The 18,931-nt window shown below is 39.9% G+C and overlaps 1 protein-coding gene across 1 annotated transcript in view; it reads right to left on the reverse strand.

The window, feature by feature from the left end:
* The window catches only part of LRP1B (LDL receptor related protein 1B), a 1,704,605-nt gene that overhangs the window by 247,105 nt on the left and 1,438,569 nt on the right, over positions 1-18,931 (reverse strand). The window contains exons 54-56 of the mRNA XM_054723549.1: positions 11,248-11,388; positions 9,527-9,714; positions 854-1,037 (exon numbers count right to left, since the gene is read on the reverse strand). Coding sequence (XP_054579524.1) covers positions 854-1,037; positions 9,527-9,714; positions 11,248-11,388 — 513 coding nt within the window. The remainder of the gene's footprint in view (positions 1-853; positions 1,038-9,526; positions 9,715-11,247; positions 11,389-18,931) is intronic.

An 18,931-nucleotide genomic window follows, 5' to 3' on the forward strand; every position in this document is an offset into this window, starting at 1 on the left:
TTTGTGTATTATTTTTTTATTCCTGGTAATTATTTCATGAAATTACCATGGTAGATGAGAAAACATTTAATGTTTTAAATGCTGTCACCAGCATGTATATTTGAAAGAAACTGGCAGTGTTATTTGATTCATTATACTCCATAGCAAAGTGAGGGTGATAGAGACACCTTATGTGCCATATTTTATCCATTTTAATAGTCATTATCATATATTGCTTTGTATCGTTTTAATATATGTGATAATTTCCACTAAAAATTACAATATATTTTTAAGTTATGGTCATGTTTTATTGAATTTTCTACTTTACAAACAACCACACTACTTGGAACAAAGAGAAGTTAAATAATTTTGCTGAATCACTGGAAAAATCCAAGTTAGCTTACATAGCTGATTTATTATTGTTGTCATCATTGCTACTGTTGCTGTTATTGACTAGATGTTCTCCTTGACCTGCATATGTGAGTGTGTGTGGTGTAGGGAAGACAGAAAAACTGCAAGGACACTGTCACAATAGGCTCTTCAAAGGTCGAGGCCAAGCCTGCTCCTAAGAAACAGTGATTCAGCAGGAGGCAATGCTAGAGACTGTTCTTGTTACTTGTGAACACTCTCAAAATATAAACAAAACAAAGAAAAACCCTTAATAATTCACGAGACCATAATGCAATATTATTAGAAACAGAGCAGTTTGTGGACAACACAAAATCAGAATGACAGATCCCAGATCAAGGTAAGTAGAGAAGAATTTTGATTTCTGAGAAATAGCAAGAATGAATGAATTTAATAAAACGGCCATAAAATTCAGGATCCATATGTGTAACTGAGGTTGGATCAGTAGACAAGTTCAATTTGATACCCGAAAGTGATTTGCAGCCATTTGGGTTATCAGGTTGTATTTCATAGCCATCTGTACAGAGGCACTTGTAGGTCCCATATGTATTGATGCATCGTTGGCTACACGGAAAGCCCGTAGAGCATTCATCAACGTCTACACACGTTTTACCGTCATCCTTCAGTTGGAATCCAGGCCAGCATTTGCACTGCAGAATTAAAAACAAACATCATCAATTCATACCACTGTCACTGTCTTTTTCTTATTGGCCACCCCTTTAGCATGACTGAACCAACAAAAGGCAATGGCAAATCTTTCTGTCAAACAGAGATTAGACTTCAATAAGAATTACCAATATCACATAAAGTTAAAGTTAAAAATATTCTCTGAAATATCTTCATTTGAACATCTGAGGTTGGAAAGATTATAAAAGTTAACTGATATCACCGTAGCCATGTGACTAGAGAATGACAAATAAAACAGAACTGAATTGTCAACTTTCATTCCTATTCTATTTTGTTATATTGTCTTTTTAGAAGACTGTAATAGTCATAAGAATTAAACCTTATGTGGAATTTTGACCATTACTAACATTATCACATGTTATTTTATTAGAGCCTTACATAAATTTATGATGTAAGTATTATATTCCTTAGTTAACTGATGAGAAACCCAGAGGAACAAAGGTGAAGTTGCCTAGATAAAGCCAGGAGGAGAGTTGAGGTTGGGGGGGGGGTGTGTGTGTGTAATTTTTTAACACATAGTAAAGATCAATTAATATTTATTAACTGGGTCTGATTCCATAATCAGATATGTTGATGTTGTCTGGGAAAATAATAATAACATAGTTTCTCCATCATTATTAAATAAATTTGTATCATCAAATCTTTTCTTCAGTACCTCTATGATCTTCTACATGAACTTCTGAGGATGATCTACAAAATTTACTAACTGGAATGTCAATTCTGAGTACAATGTCATGCCAAATACGTTTTTGAGTTCCTGGAAATAATAAGGTGCTATGATTGGTCACTGTCTTTCAGTTCTCTATTCAGTCCCTGCCAAGAAGCATATGAAAATTCTAATTATACAAAATGAACCTATAATTGGCCAGATGATTATGGTCATATTAACATTTACCAAGGCTATTTAGTGGTCTTTGAATAAAGAAAATTGTGAGTATTGTGTGGGACAGTGAATTAAAAAAGAACTTTAAGTTATTAAGAGTAACTAGTAGTTAAGGGTTAGCCATAGTAAACATTTCATAATTTAGATCATTTATTTACGGGTAAAGGTAACAGAAGAGCTTTTCCTATTTTTAGGATAATATAGGAGATACGTACATACATATTATTAAATAGCCAGCCAACAATTAATTGAAGGGTAGAATTTTTTAAGTACAAGAAGGTATTTATTACTAGGAGGGAAAACATCAACTTCACCTGAAGCTGTTCAAAAGATAAATACTTTTTTCCAAGTCCTTTTACAAGAACTAAGTCCCTTTAAGTTCTTTGTACTTTATTCTTTAACAAATTTCACCAATATTAATCTAACAATCTTAGGCAATAATAAAGGATTGTGTTGCGTTTAATCAATAAAACCCACTAGCAAGCCAGCAAATCAAAGCAAAAGCAACACTTTGAAAAGTAGTATTGTCACAGCCTAAGATATGATAAGGACAGTTTGGGTAAGTCCTTCTCATATCTTAGGCTGTGGCAATACTTCTTTCCCAAGGAATTAAGAAGACTTAACTTACTACCTGATGTAGAAAGGCAAGAGATTAAATGTGAAGAGAAAGAAACATCAATGGAGCTATCAGCTATTAAAGTGTGTGTACTTTTTGGGGTAACCTGTATGTTACCTCAATTATTAAAAACTATATATTTTTTGAAATGAGAAACTGACAGGATACATGAAGATGTAACTGAGGACTGGAAATTAGACCCTGTGATTGGTCATGTGGTCAGGAAGCCAGAAGACCCATAGGCAGATACAGGGCAGTGCTAAATTCAAGGGCACTTTAGAACAAGTGAAAAGAAGTTGCATAAAGTATGTTGAATCCCTCTCAAAAAGTATGAAAAACTTAAACGTGTCCCAATTATAACAGGATTTCTGAAAATCACTTTGAATGCCTAATGTCAAGGCTTACAGAACTACTATATCAAATGGACAACTTAGATAAAAACACATTTATGGAATATTAATTTCCTAAAGGTAAAATTGGTAAACACTACTGAATGTATTACACATTTCTATAAGCAAATGGAATTAGGATGTTTAAGGTTTACAGTAATTTTTTTAATTGTTTATTGAATAAAAACATTTAAAAAGATAATTTACTACCCAATCCAGTAACCTTGTTATAACAAAAACATTTTTACTCTTAAATAATTAATAAACATCTATGAGAAATTCTGCTAGCCTGACCTATATGAACAAAATGAAAATAATAATGACTTGCATATTCAACAATAGGAGATGAGAAATTCATAACAGTTTAAAATTTATTCACCTTCATTTAAAAATACATTTTTTATAAAAGTGAGATATATATTCAATGTCATTTTAATTTCCCTCCTCATCTAGAACTATTTCAAATTTTTCTACTTTGTGTCAATTTTCATATCAGATCATAAAACTGGAAGAAAGAAACACAGCAACCCAAACTTACCTATCCATTTAGGAATATTTTTGTGCAGTTTTTAATGTGATATTTGACAAACATTGATTATTTTATTTCTAATGTATACATTAAAACTTCCTTCTCTCTCAGAAGTATTTTTATTTTTCACATGGTAAATTTCCCTTCCCTTCAAAATAAGATTCTTGCTTTAGTAAATGTTATTACTCTCTTTTGAATAGATACATTGCATGTGTTTTACAGCAAACATATAAATTGTTCACATGCCATAAGGTCTAATTTTTGCTTTCATCAGCAATTTTAATTTTGTTGCAGAATGTGGAGGATTTCTTGACATGTACCGCTGATAATATATTGAGAAATACGTTATTGGATAGTTTTCCCCATTTCCTGAAAAAGAAAACCCATCATCTGACATTTCCCCCCCCAAAATAGTTAAGCATTTTGTTGTACATAGGCTTTTTACTCAATTTCCTATCAGTAAATTATGTAAAATATGTGCTTGAACCTTTGCTTAAGTTTCTTATTTATGATTCTAAACTTAGCTCCTTAAATTTTTATACTGGTCTGTTTCTCACAGTAGATGTTTCATTTTATTCATCGATTTTCACATGTGTACATATTCAGGAACATTACTCACAGAACTCTGTCAGGTATCATATACAAATAATTTTTGTATTATGAAATAGAGTGTCTATTTCAACTATAATTCTCACTTAAATCATTTCTAGAGAAGTCAAAATAAAAATACTGATATTTTAAAGGTATGGAAAAACAGACATTTTTGTGCAAGGAGTCTTATAAAGTGATTAAAATAGTATGCTTTAACGTATTTTTCAGGGTGACATCTACTTGCTACCAAAAGTAATTTTCCAAATATAGCATTTCTGTGCACAAAATACTTATTATATGCAGGCATTTAAAAAACATTAAACCTCATTTTGAATGTTATGTCAAAAGGTTATAATTGATACTTTATAATTTTTAGATTTTACCACCAAGATTGTTATGACAAAGTTTAAATACACACAGAATAAACACAAATAAATCTACTTTGAAATTTACATTTTGGATATATATATTATATGACACACACATATATATATATATATATATATATTTCTATAGATATATAGACTTATAGTGTATATTATATAGACAGAACTAAATAATTATTTATAACCTATGACTTAAACTTTTAAGTAGTTTCCTGTAATAATTCTATGACATATGCCCTGCTTTTCCAGGAAACATTTCTATATTGATTGTACATAAATAGCTAATATATTTTTATGCTCCATTGGATTTCAAATATTTACTGACAAAATTAATTATTTGACACATAGTCATCTCATTAAGAGCCATCTGGACTCTTTGTCTTGCTTTCCTTTTACTTACAGTATAGTGCTCCTGAGTGCGTGTATGTTTTATGTTTGTTTGTTTTTTCCTCACCTGAGGACATACTTATTGATTTTAGAGAGAGAGAGAAAAAAAAAAATGGATGTAAGAGAGAAACATTGATCAGTTGCCTCCCATACATTCCCCAACTGGAATCAAACTTGCAGCCTTATGCTGTAAGGGATGATAAGACATCAGCCCAGGACTAATTATTGTAGTTTTTATATTGTATCTATATCAAGTAAAATCCTGATCAATGTAGTTAAACTAATCATAATGCCAGACATTCAGAAATTAAAAATGGCAACATGGTCATGTGGCTGAACTGACGGGTTAAAAGACCCGGGATCTGCTTCCTAACTCTAACTCCAACCTTGGAAACAACTCAGAGTAAATGTGCTGCCTATTCCAGGGCTTCATGAACTTGAATACAGCCAATCAGTCATCATCGTTCCGGGCAAAACACCTTCCAGAGGGGTGTCTTCCAGGCCCCGTATGCTTCTGGAGCACAAATTTGTATACACTGCAATTTGTTAAGGGCCCTCTTAAAGTGCCATGCGCAAACACGTCCACAGTACCCAGGTACGTTCCGATCGGTGCAACACACAGTGGAACAAAATCTGACCTCTGCAATGGCCCTAACTGCCGTTAGACTCCCTCTGTGTTTTATAAGAGCCACTAGGGGCCCATTGCACGAAATTCGTGCACTGGGGGTCGTGGGTCCCTCAGCCCAACCTGCCCCCTCTCACATACTGGGAGCCCTCAGGGCATGTCCTACTGATGGCTTAGGCCCGCACCCCACAGGGAGTGTACCTAAGCCACAGTCTGGCCTCCCTTTGTGGGAGGCAACCGGGCTGGTCAGGGGAAGGCACCAGCCCCATCACCCCACTGCTGCAGCCACTGCCAGTCACCACAGCCACCAAGGTGTTTTCATCAACATGGACTCCAGTCCCTTCACCAAGAAAAAATGACAACTTTCTTTAGGCATTTTCAAGATGTGTCTTTCATAGGATATGGATTTCTTTCTTTATTTTTTATCCTCACCTGAGGGTATGTTTCCATTGACTTTTAGAGAATGTGGAAGAGAAAGGGAAAGACAGAGAGAAACACTTTGATTGGTTGCCTCCTGCATGAGCCCTGCTCTGGGCCCCGGCCAGGGAGGAACCTGCAACCTAGGTATATGCCTTTGATCAGAATCAAACCCAGACCCTGCTGTCTGCAGGCCGAGGCATTATCCACTGAGTCAAACCGGCTAGGGCAGGATATGACATTTCTTAGCCTTCCAGCAGCGGACCTTCATTTTTTTCTCCAGAAGTGTGGTGGAAAACCCTAGATCACCTTTTTGGATTCTTATTACCCAAGTTACTAAGAATATTACCAGTGGCATACAGGAAGCTTAGCCAATGTGCAGTCAGAAAAGGTGTTTCCTCTATAGTTCACACCAATGGAGGGTTGGGCCCTGCCCAGGCCTAAAGCCTCTGGCCAAAGTTTTAGGCCTGGGCAGGCCTCTCCAGCTCCCTCTGATCACCAGCTCAGCCCCTGCCCAGGCCTGCCCAGACCGAAAGCCTCTTGCTCAGGAGCGGACCCCAAGATCCCTACAATCAATTGCAGGGGGTCTGCTCCTACCCAGGCCGAAAGCAGACCCCCAGCTCCCTTCCCAGGTGATCAATCGCAGGGGGTCCGCTGGTGTACCAGGCCGAAGAAACCCCCAGCTCCCTGCAATCGATGGCAGGGGGTCCGCTTGTGCACCAGGCCAAAAGCCTCTGGCGGGGGCTTTTGGCCTGGAGCCAGAGTGGACACCCAGTTCCCTGCTTTTGATGGCAGGGGAGCTGGGTGTCCGCTCGTGCACCAGGCCAAAAGCCTCTGGCGCCTCTCAACGGCCGGATAGGCCTGCCCCCCACACCTTTCAACGGCCGGATAGGCCACCCCGAGTCCCGCCCCCCAGCCTCCCACCGGCCCAATCGTAGGCGTAGCAGAGTGATGGTTATTTGCATATTACCCTTTTATTAGGTAGGATGTCCTATTGTGATTCACACAGAGCTAGTGCTCCTTTAAAAAACACTATTTCCAATGAATTGCTCCTCCGGAGACTTTCCCGCATTTACACAATCAGTTTACCGAATACACAACTTTAATTTTAATATTTTGTTTGTTTGCATCCTCTATTCCAATGTGAATGAAGCAAATGCTTTAAAATGCTATTTCTGTCCATCAATTTTGTCAGTGAAACACTCTCTTCAGGAAAATGGTACTAACAGAAAGCAATTAGGCTATCAGGCATGATTTATTTTGTTAATGTACCTGCACTCAGTTCTAATACTTCATGGGTTCTGTTTTTCCCCCTGCTCATATGAAAAAGAATGTATTCTCCAGTATTGTGGTAAATAAATGATTAGCCCATTTAACTTCAAATATGTATGGGGAGGAGGATGAGGGAAGAAATGGGACCTTAGGAGTTACATACATATCTAATGCAGCTATTAATATAACAGTAATCTTCCTAAACACTGAGCTTCTCTTTCTTATTTTTTTCTTTATGTTCAGCATATATTGAAAAATATTTTGATTTTTTTGTCTTCCTGAGTATATTTTCACAAAATTACACATTATTATTATGAGTTGTATATATAGAAACTCTCCATTTAAATAATTTTGCACACACACATATATATATAGTATATTATATATATATATAGTTGTTGTCAATCCTCACCCGAAGATATTTTTTCCATTGATTTTTAGAACAAGTGGAAGGAATGGGGTGTAGGGGGGAGAGAGAGAGAGAGAGAGAGAGAGAGAGAGAGAGAAAAAGAGAAACATTGATGTGAGAGAGACACATCAATTGGTTGCCTCCTGCATGCACCGTAAGTGGAGCCAGGGTCAAAAGTGCTTCCCAGGTATGTGTCCTTGACTAGGAATCAAACCCGTGACCCCTTGGTGTATAGGCTGAAGCTCAAACAATATAGCCACACTGGCCAAAACCCTAACAATATTTTGATGCCTTTTACATTTTACAGCTATATTGGATTTAAAAGCTTTCGTTACCCCCAAATTATTTTTTAATTGAATTTACGTGGGTGAAATCCCATATAATAAAGAGGTAATATGCAAATTGGTCGGGACACTGTCACAGAATGACCCATCAGCAGGCTGTGTCCCTGCCCCTTGCTCAGGCATCTGCGAGGCCCAGGGTAGGTAGGATAGGATATGATAGGAGGGAATAAGAAAGGAGAGGGAGAGGAAGGCAGGCCTGCATGCAGACAAGCCAAGAGGAGAAACAGAAATACAGAAAAGCTACAGGAAAAAGACTCAGGAATGGAAAAAGGAAGGAAACGTGGGGCTGGACACGGGAGCGGGTGGTGACTTTGGGGCGGGGTAGAGCAGGTGGGGCGCAGGCGATGCAGAGCAGAGAGCCCTACCCAGACGTGGGAGGAGGGTGGTGGCCCCCGGCATGGGCCATTGATGGGTTTGGCGCCCGCGGGTCCCAGGACAGAGGGGTGGACGGTCCGAGGCCTTCCCGGCGGAGGCGCTCCTGCTTCATGGCAGCAGCGCCCAGGCTATGTGGGCCTTGGCCACCCTCGCTGGGCAGGGCGCTCCACGCTGGGAGGGGAGGCAGTTTAGCTGGAGTGGAGTTGGAAACTAAGGAGGGTACTCCTTTCATCCCCAAAAGCTGGACCCCAAGGACACTGGACAGGGTTAGGTTGGTGGCGCGTTAAGAGTACTTTGTTGACTAGAAGTTGGGGTGTCTCAGGGCAGGGAATGGAAGGAGGATGGCGGCGGGGAGGCAGGGAAGTGGGGGCAGCGAAGGCCTGGCCAGGGCTGGGCCCTGGGCTGGGGGTTAACGCTCCCCAAATGGAAGCTTTAATATCAAAGTGTGCTCAGGCGGGGCTGGAAGCAGGTCCCAGAGAGGAAAGGGGAAGGTTTAAAAGAGAAACCAGTGAACAGGGTGGGGGGCTAGGGGGGTAATAATAGGGAAGGAGGGAGGGAGGCAGGGTTCAGGCTCATAAGGGAAAGGTGAATGGGGGGAGAGTGGGAGGAGTAAGAAGGAGACACAGGGGGAATGAAGGGAGAGAAGGGAGGAGGGAGGAAGGGAGGGAGAGGGGCCATGGGAGGTTCAAAGGGAGGGAGGTAAAGAAAGCAGGAAAGAGAAGGATGCTAAAATGGGGTGAGGTCAGGAAAATAGTTAAATAAAAAGAAGAAACAGAATCTGAAAGTGAGGGGTTTAAAAGGAGGAGTTAGTAAGAAAATTAAGTACAGGGTGATTTTTTTAAAATGTAGTCGGACATCCTCTGAGGGCTCCCGAACTGTGAAAGGATGCAGGCTTGGATAAGACAACCCCTCCCGCCCCCCCACCCCCCAGGCCTCCCTTGCATGAATTTCATGCACCGGGCCTCTAGTTGGTTAATAAAATGATACCGGTTCAGGCATACAATTCTACAATACATCATCTGCATATTGTATTATATGTTTACCACCCCAGGTCAGGTCTCCTTCCATCATCATTTATCCCCCCTTTGCCTTCTTCTACCTCCCCCACACCTCCTCCCCTCTGGCAATGACCAAACTGTTGTCTGTGTCCATGAGTCTTTCTTTTTTTAATTCTTGCCTAATCAAATTCTAATGTATTCAGTGATTTGCTATTTTTGATGAATACCAACCTTGTAACCAACTGGGAGGTCCTGGCAATCTTGAGAACATCCACTGACTTTCTTACTCAAACATTCATTTATATGGCAGTTTTTCTCATCTGAGCCATCGCCACAGTCATCCTTATTGTCACAAAGACCTCCACTGGGAATGCACCTGCCATTTTTGCACATAAAAAATGAACTGTTGCATGACTGTTCTGAAAAAAGAAAATAAAATGAATGGAATATAAAGGGCATGCCATTGTTTTTATACTATAGTTGTTGAAAACATTCACAAATATGATAACTTATCTGTCTAAAATCATACTGAATATATGTACATGCAAAATACTTTCTATTTACACACAAAATATAGAAAACCAAAAGCAAACTGAACTTTAGCTCAACCCACTGTACATTGCTTTATCATGAAAATTAACAATCAAGATAAGTGTCTATAGCCCTGGCCAGCGTGACTCAGTTGGCTGGACATTGTCCCATGCACCAAAAGGTTGCCAGTTCGATTCACAGTCAAGGTACATGCTGGAGTTTTGGGTTTGATCCCCAGTAGGGAGCATAATGGAGGCAGCCAATCAATGTTTTGCTCTCATGTGGATGTTTCTATCTCTCTCTTCCTCTCCCTTCCTCCCTCTATAAAAATCATTAAGAAAGTTTTTTTTTTTAAATGCGTCTATAGTAAAATTAATGGAATATTTCTATCTTCATCTATATTGTGACAATTGAGATCAAAGTGTAATGATAGTTTGACATTTCCCTCAAGCCATAGGTCTCTGTGAAATTAAATGTCACTAAAAATTATGAATCCAGAATAGGTAGATATTCCTAATTTTTTTTTTTCATCTTGGAAATATAACATTGACATTTTAAAATCAGGGCATAAAAAAGACATTTTTAGTGAATAATAGTTGTTCCATATATAGCCACAGGAAGAAGTCCAGACTTTGTAGCTATTCTATTCCTAATGATTTGAATGTTACTCATTATTTAACATGATAAAAGAAAGCTTATTAACATGCAAACTACATGAGTAGTTTTTATTTTAAAATACATGACTATGGCCAGGTGTGCCTTGGTGGTTGAGCTTCGACCTATGAACCAAGAGGTCACTGGTTCGATTCCCAGTCAGGGCACATGCATGGTTGTGGGCTCAATCCCGAGTTGGGGGCATGCAGGAGGCAGTCAATCAATGATTTTCTTTCATCATTGATGTTTCTACCTCTCTCTCCCTCTCCCTTCCTCTCTGAAATCAATACAAATATATTTTAAAAATATGACTATGTATTCAGTAAAGAATAGGGAAATTATTGATAGACCAAGTTCGGCTATGCATATATTTAGTTAATATGCAATTTATTTTATTTTGCCTAAATATGAATAACACAGACTTTCAGTAAATCTCTACTTCTTTTATGTTTGAAGTTTTGAAGTTTAGCAGGGAAACTTTATTCCCATAAAATAATGTATTAAGAAAAGATGACCTTTTTGAAGGGGCAGGGTGATGGATTCATCAGGTTCATTGCCTGAAATCTTTATGTTTTTAGCACATACTAAATTTCTAAAACTAGCTTCAAAACATTATTAGATTCTGCATAGTGTCACTAGATACATCAATGCTTAGTGATTTGCATTTCCTTTTTCTGACTACCATACTAAGCAAATCAGAGTCACAATTTTGCCATTAAAAAAAAGACAGATTTTGGAATAAGCACAGCTTCATATATTTTCTGTACCTGCACTTTTGCACTTGGGGTTTAAAGGTGCTTCATCAGAATGGTCAGGGCAGTCAAAGTCTCCATCACACTGCCACTGCGTATTTAAAAGACATCGTCCATCAGCACAACCGAATTCTTCTGCATTACATGGTCGGTATTCTAGAGACAAAGAAATAAAGATTCTAATTTATATTATTTATATCATGAACATTATCCTTATTTATTTATTTATTTGTTTATTTATTTATTTATTTATTTATTTTTTCACAGAGAGAAAGGGAGAGGGAAAGAGAGTTAGAAACATTGATGTGAGAGAAACATCAATCAGCTGCCTCCTGCACATCCCCTACCAGGGACAGAGCCCTCAACCAAGGTAAATGCCCTTGACTGGAATCAAACCCGGGGACTCTTCAGTCCATAGGCTGATGCTCTATCCACTGAGCCAAACCAGTTAGGGCTATGACAAACGTTATTTAGAACTGCATCCTCTAATCTACACTAAACCTAATTAACCATGTGGATTACCAATGCCTCCTATTGGAATTGTTTCTATTTCTATCTGGGACAGTGGTCATACTTGCAAGAAATATTTCTGGTTGGGAAGTAGGACAGAAGTCCAGAAAATAAAGTTGTAAACAAGGCACTGTTACTATTTCTAGGTGAGAAAACAAGAATGCAGGACTCCAGTATACCATCTCTGTTCACCTATTATCTATATTCTAAAGAGTTCCCTTAGAATAGAAAACAGAATGGAAGCTATTAGAATTATCTTTAAGACCAAGCTTGGTTAGGTGTAGTACTAGAGCTTATGGATGAACTGATTCTGAGTTATAAGGGTACTTCTCAGAAGCTGTAATGTCATGTTTATGTTTGTGAATCAGCATTCAAAGTGTAAATAAATTGTTTAGATAAGGAAAATGAAAAGCCAATTATAGAGCAATAAGTACAAGAAGTATTGTAATTATATATTGATTCTTAGGTGCATTGAAAAGTTTTATTAAAATCACAATATCAGCCCATCAGTTGTTAATGTTCATATCTATGCCTGATTGTGAGTAAAATTATTTTAATTGTGAATGTTACCAAATTTTAAATTAGATTTTTCCCTAAATGTGTTAATAATAAAACCTGTCATTTCATGAGGGGGTGTGCAAGAGGCAGCTGATGGATGTTTCTCTCTCATCGATGTTTCTAACTCTCTATCCCTCTCTCTTCCTCTCTGTAAAAAATCAATAAAATATATTTAAAAAAAAAAGATAAGAAACCAAGTGACAAGTGTCAAAATCAAAGGTGTCTCATACTCTAATCTACTTCATTTACTTGTAGCCTTTGACATCCTTGACCACAATACCTTGGAAATCCAGGCTTCTCTCCAACTGCTTTCCCTGTTCCAGTTTTTCCCCTATTTCTGTATGAAGTCCTCTACTGTTCCACCCCAAAGTGTTGTAGGTGAAGTCCTAACTTCAATCTTCAGTCTACTGCTATCTCTCTTTTCCTCTCTACAGTGCTGAGTATATTCATTCTTAAAAAAAAAAAATACCGTATTTTCCAGCGTATAAGATGTCTTTTTAACCCAGGAAAATCTTCTCAAAAGTCGGGGGTCGTCTTATATGCTGGGTGTCATCTTATAGGGTGGGTATATCCCAAACTCTATATTTTAACTGGAAAAGTTGGGGGTCGTCTTATACACCCAGTCATCTTATACGCCGGAAAATACAGTACATACATATATATCTATATATATACTAGAGGCCTGATGCATGAAATTTGTGCAGGGGGGTGTCCTTCAGCCCAGCCTGCACCCTCTCCAATCAGGAACCCCTCGAGGGATGTCTGACTGCCCATTTAGGCCTGATCCTACCTGGGCAGTCGGACATCCCTCTCACAATCCAGGACTGCTGGCTCCCAAATGCTCGCCTGCCTGCCTTCCTGATCACCCCTAACTGCTTCTGCCTGACAGCCTGATCACCTCCTAACCACTCCCCTGCCAGCCTGTTTGCCCCTAACTGCCCTCCCTTGCAGGACTGGTCCCTCCCAACTGCCTTCCCCTGCTGGCCTGATCACCCACAACTGCCCTCCCTTGTAGACCTGGTCCCTCCCAACTGCCCTCCCCTGCTGGCCATCTTGTGGCAGCCATCTTGTGTCCACATGGGGGCAGCCATCTTGTGTGTTGGAACATATAATTCTTTTTTTTTTTTTTAATATATTTTATTGATTTTTTTCACAGAGAGGAAGAGAGAGGGATAGAGAGTTAGAAACATTGATGAGAGAGAAACATCGATCAGCTGCCTCCTGCACATCCCCTGCTGGGGATGTGCCTGCAACCAATGTACATGCCCTTGACCCGAATCGAACCTGGTACCTTTCAGTCCCCAGGCCGACGCTCTATCCACTGAGCCAAACCGGTTTCGGCTATATAATTCTTTTATTATATAGGATTAGATAGGATAGAGGCCTGGTGCATGGGTGGGGACCAGCTGATTTGCCCTGAAGGGTGTCCCGGATCAGGATGGGGGTTCCCTTGGGGCGTGGGGCAGCCTGGGTGAGGAGCCTGTGGTGGTTTGCAGGCCAGCCATGCCCCCTGGCAAACCAAGCAGAGGCCCTGGTATCTGGGATTTATTTATCTTCTATAATTGAAACTTTGTAGCCTTGAGCAGAGCCAAGCCTCCTGCTTGCTCCATGGCTGCAGCCATTTTTGTTGGGATTTATTTATCTTCTATAATTGAAACTTTGTAGCCTTGAGTGGAGGCCAAGGCAGGCCAGAGTGGGAGAAAAGCTTGGCTTCTGTCATCGCTGGGGGCAACTCATGCCTCCTGCTCTCTTTGTGGCCTCAGCCATCTTAGTTGGGTTAATTTGCATACTCTCTCTTGATTGGCTGGTGGGTGTGGCTTGTGGGTGTAGTGGAGGTATGGTCAATTTGCATATTACTCTTTTATTAGATAGGATAAATATATATGTATTTTTTTGTGTGTTTTGGTTTTTTTTTTTACTGATTTCAGAGAAGAAGGAAGAGGGAGAAATAGAAACATCAATGATGAGAGAGACTCATTGATCAGCTGCTTATTGAAAACCACCCACTGGGGACCCAGCCTGCAATCCAGGCATTTGCCTCAATCAGGAATCGAACCACGACCTCCTAGTTCAGATGTCAATACTCAACCACTGACAAACACCATCTGGGCCATTTTTTTTAAATGTGTATAATCCTTTTATTATTTTTTTGAAACTATTAACCACACTATATACCTGCCTCCAAAAAGTATAACTGGGATGGTGGGAACTTGTAAAAGAAGATGGATAAAGAAGGTAAAGTGATCTAGCTGGGTTCACTAAATGGTGAAGCTGTGATCAAACCCTGGATTTTATAAGACTTTGTCTTTAAATTTTTAAAAAAGTAATATGCATTCATTGTAGACATTTTGGAAACTGCAGAAACATGTAAAAAATAAAATTTAAATAATTCTTTATCATATTTAAGTATCACTTTTATGCTGATGGCCACTGAATTAACATTATTTGTCCAGATCACAGTTCTGGTCTTTAAAACCAAATTTTCAGACATTCACTACATGTGATTAACTGATTAACATTTCATTTTCATAATATAAAAAATATATATATTTTTTGTTAGATCTTTCTTCTGCACCAGGAAAACTAGCCCTTAAACTCCTATGTTCCAACATGAAATAACACCACCACCTATCAAGTCATCAAGTTAGAAATACTCATTTATCCATATCTAACTTTAAATTAATTCTGATCCCCCTCTGCACTTTCCATCCCACTGTTTCTTCCCTGGTTCAGAATCACATCATTAAACTTCAGAATGATTGCAACCACCTCCTAACTACTACTGTTCCCCTTTCCCATGGCAGCATTTCATCCACTCTGCTGGTAAAGATGATCCTAAAACATAAATTTGACAGAGACATCCCTCTGTTTCAAAATGTGTTCTGACCACTGAGAGACAAAATAATTAAATACAAATTATTTAACATTATTTTTCACAATGATTAGGATCTGATTTCAAGTTAATTTTCTTGTTTCAACTTACTTCACACAAAATTAATTGCTACTCCTCAATTATTTCAATTTGCAGATCTTTGTAAACATATACAGAATTTGTTCTGTGTTTACGGAACTACTCTAAGCACTTTGAAACACTAACTCATTTAATTTTCTTATTGGACCTCCGAGTTTAGCAATGCTATTATAACTTTTTACAGATGAGGAAATTGAGACACTGGGAGGTGAAATAACTTTTCCATGTCACACAGCTAGTAAGTGGCAGAGCCAGAATTTGGACCAGGCTGTCTGGCTGTAGAGTCCATGTTTAGCCAACATGTCATATTCTAGTCTGTAGCATCTAAACAGGATTTCCTCTCACTAACATTCCCTGATTCTTCAGTGCTTAAAAAATAATTTTCTCAGCTCTAATTTCATGTATTGTGATACTTATTCCTACCTAACAATGTATGCTATACTATATTGTATTTCTGATTTTTTGGTGAGTTTTCCTAGTGGGGCCTCTGTCAATTCATCTCCATATCAACCAAATGTAATATCTAGCAGAGGAAATATATTCAATCAGACATACAGAATTAAATTTTAAATTATAGTGTAACTTTTAAAATATCACATTGGATATATGACTTAATGGTGGAATGATCATAAAAACTGATATCCACTGAATTCAAAGAGAGTCATATCGAAGACCAAGGCTGTAGACACTGCACAGGCAGGACAAAGGAGGCACTAAATATACTGCCTTTGGTGGGTGTATGTGGATTTCACAGCTTCCTGTTTTGTATTTATTCTGGTAGACATTTAAATATTTTACCAAAATAGTAGGTTTACATAAGGTTACAACTTCAACTGGGAATTTTTAATATATTGATATTTTCCTCAAAAGTTATGTATGGAGTCATACAACGGAGTCAAGACAGTCTCTTCAACAAATGGTGTTGGGAAAGTTGGACAGATACATGCAAAAAATGAAACTAGATCATCAACTTACACCATACACAAAAATAAACTCAAATGGATAAAGGACTTAAACATAAGATGGGAAATCATAAAAATATTAGAGGAATCCACAGGCAGCAAAATCTCAGATATATGCCAAAGCAATATCTTCACTGATACAGCTCCTAGAGCAATGGAAACTAAAGAGAAAATAAAGAATTGGGACTACATCAAAATAAAAAGCTTCTGTATAGCAAAATAAGAAAATCCACTGCATGGGAGAACATATTTGCCAATGTTATCACCAATAAGGGTTTAATCTCTAACATTTACAGGGAACTCATACAACTTAAGAAAAAGTAAATAAACAACACAATAAAAAATGAACAATGGACCTAAATAGATACTTTACAAAAGAGGACATAAGGAAGGCCAAGAGACATATGAAAACATGTTCAAAGTCACTAATTATCCGAGAGATGCAAATCAAAATGACAATGCGGTACCATCTCACACCTGTCAGACTGTCTATCATCAACAAATCAACAAACAACAAGTGCTGGCGAGGATGCGGAGAAAAAGGAACCCTCGTGCACTGCTGGTGGGAATGCAGACTGGTGCAGCCACTGTGGAGAACAGTATGGAGTTTCCTCAAAAAACTAAAAATGGAACTCCCATTTGACCCAGTGATTCCACTTCTAGGAATATATCCTAAGAAACTAGAAACAACAATCAGAAAGGATATATGCACCCCATTGTTCATAGCAGAACAATTCACCATAGCTAAGATTTGGAAACAGCCTAAGTGCCCATCAGCAGATGAGTGGATTGAAAAACTGTGGTACATCTACACAATGGAATACTACGCTGCGGTTAAAAAGAAGGAATTCTTACCATTTGCAACAGCATGGATGGAACTGGAGAGCACTATGCTAAGTGAAATAAGTCAGTCAGAGAAAGATAAATATCACATGATCTCATTTATTTGTGGAATATAATGAACAACATAAACTGATGAACAGATCCAGAGACGGAGAAGCATCGATCAGACTGTCAAACCTCAGAGGGAAGGTAGGGGAGGATGGGGGTAAGGGGGAGAGAGCAACCAAAGGTCTTATATGCATGCATATAAGCCTAACCAATGGACACAGACACCAGGGGGGTGAGGGCATGTGGGGGGGAGTGAGGGGGAACAATGGGGAGAAAAGGACACATATGTAATACCTTAATCAATAAAGAGAGGAAAAAAAGTTATGTATGTATTTGTTATGACATTATTTAAATATATAATGTTATTATATATTTATCTTTTCACTACATATATATTTATCTTATTACTTTATAAATGTAGTGGAAAGATAAATCATCATATTACATCTTAAGAAATAAGTACTAATACATCCTACCTTATAATAGAGAAACATGCAAATTGACCGCACCTCCGCTATGCCCACAGCCAATCAGAGCAAACAAGATGGCAGTTAATTTGCATATGTGGGCGCTGAGTGGCCTGGAAACATCCTCCGGACCCAGGCCACTCCTAGCCTGTAGGCCCGTGCTTAGGTCCTAAGTGGCAGGGGTCCCAGAACGCCCCCTGGCCACTCAGAGCCTATGGGTGTAGGCGCCAAGCAACCTGGCAGGCGGAACATCCCCAAGTCGCTATAGCGACATGGGGATGTTCTGCCCCGCCCCAGCGGCTTGCAAAGGCTCCTGCACAAAGCGGCGGTTTGGGGCCACGCCCCCAGCCAGGCGCCCAGGACCGGGGGCTGCCGCTGGCCTCTGGGGTGTGCCAAGACCCTGGCGGCCACTGCTGCGTGCTGCCCAGGGTCCCTGCAAGCCCCCAGCTTGAGCGCCTGGCTGGGGGCGTAGCCCCAAACCGCTGCTTTGTGCAGGAGCCTTTGCAAGCGGGTTGGGGCCACGGCCCCATCCAGGCGCCCAGGCCCAGGGGCTGCCGCTGGCCTCTGGGGTGTGCCGAGACCCTGGTGGCCACTGCTGTGTGCTGCCCGGGGTGCCTGCAAGCCTCGAGCCTGGGGCCCATGGTGGGGTTGGCTGCTGGCCTTGGGGCATTTGGAGACGGGGATGTTCCCACCCCGCCCCAGAGGCTTTCCAAGCTCCAGCACCAAGTGGCAGATTGTGTTCATGCCCCAAGCCTAGCGCCCTCCACAGGGGGATGGCTGCTGGCCTCTGGGGTGTGCGGAGACCCCAGCAGCCACCACCGGGTGGCAGGGACATGCCCCTAGCCCAGTGGACACAACCCAGGGGCTGCATGAGCTGCAGAGGATACACCTTTTTTAAAAAAAAAAAAATTATTTAATTTTTTTTTTTTTTTTTTACAGAGAAGAGGGGAGAGGGATAGACAGTCAGAAATATCAATGAGAGAGAAACATCCATTAGCTTCCTCCTGCACACTCCCCACTGGGGATATGCCTCCAATCAAGGTACATGCCCTTAACAGGAATCAAACCTGGGACCCTTCAGTCTGCAGGCCCACAGTCTATCCACTGAGCCAAACCATTTTGAGAGTAAATACCTTTTCTGACAACTCATTGGCTAAGCTCCCTGTAGGCCACCAATTGCAGTGTTCTTGGTAATTTGGGTTATAAGAATCCAAGAAGGTAATCTAGGGTTTTTCCACCACACTCTTGAAGGAAAAAATGAAGGTCCCTTGAGGGGTCCCAGATTGGAGAGACTGCAGGCTGGGCTGAGGGACAATACGCCCTGCTACCCCCACTCCCCG

This window comes from Eptesicus fuscus, chromosome 11 (assembly GCF_027574615.1).
Source record: "Eptesicus fuscus isolate TK198812 chromosome 11, DD_ASM_mEF_20220401, whole genome shotgun sequence".
Taxonomy (NCBI): Eukaryota; Metazoa; Chordata; class Mammalia; order Chiroptera; family Vespertilionidae; genus Eptesicus; species Eptesicus fuscus.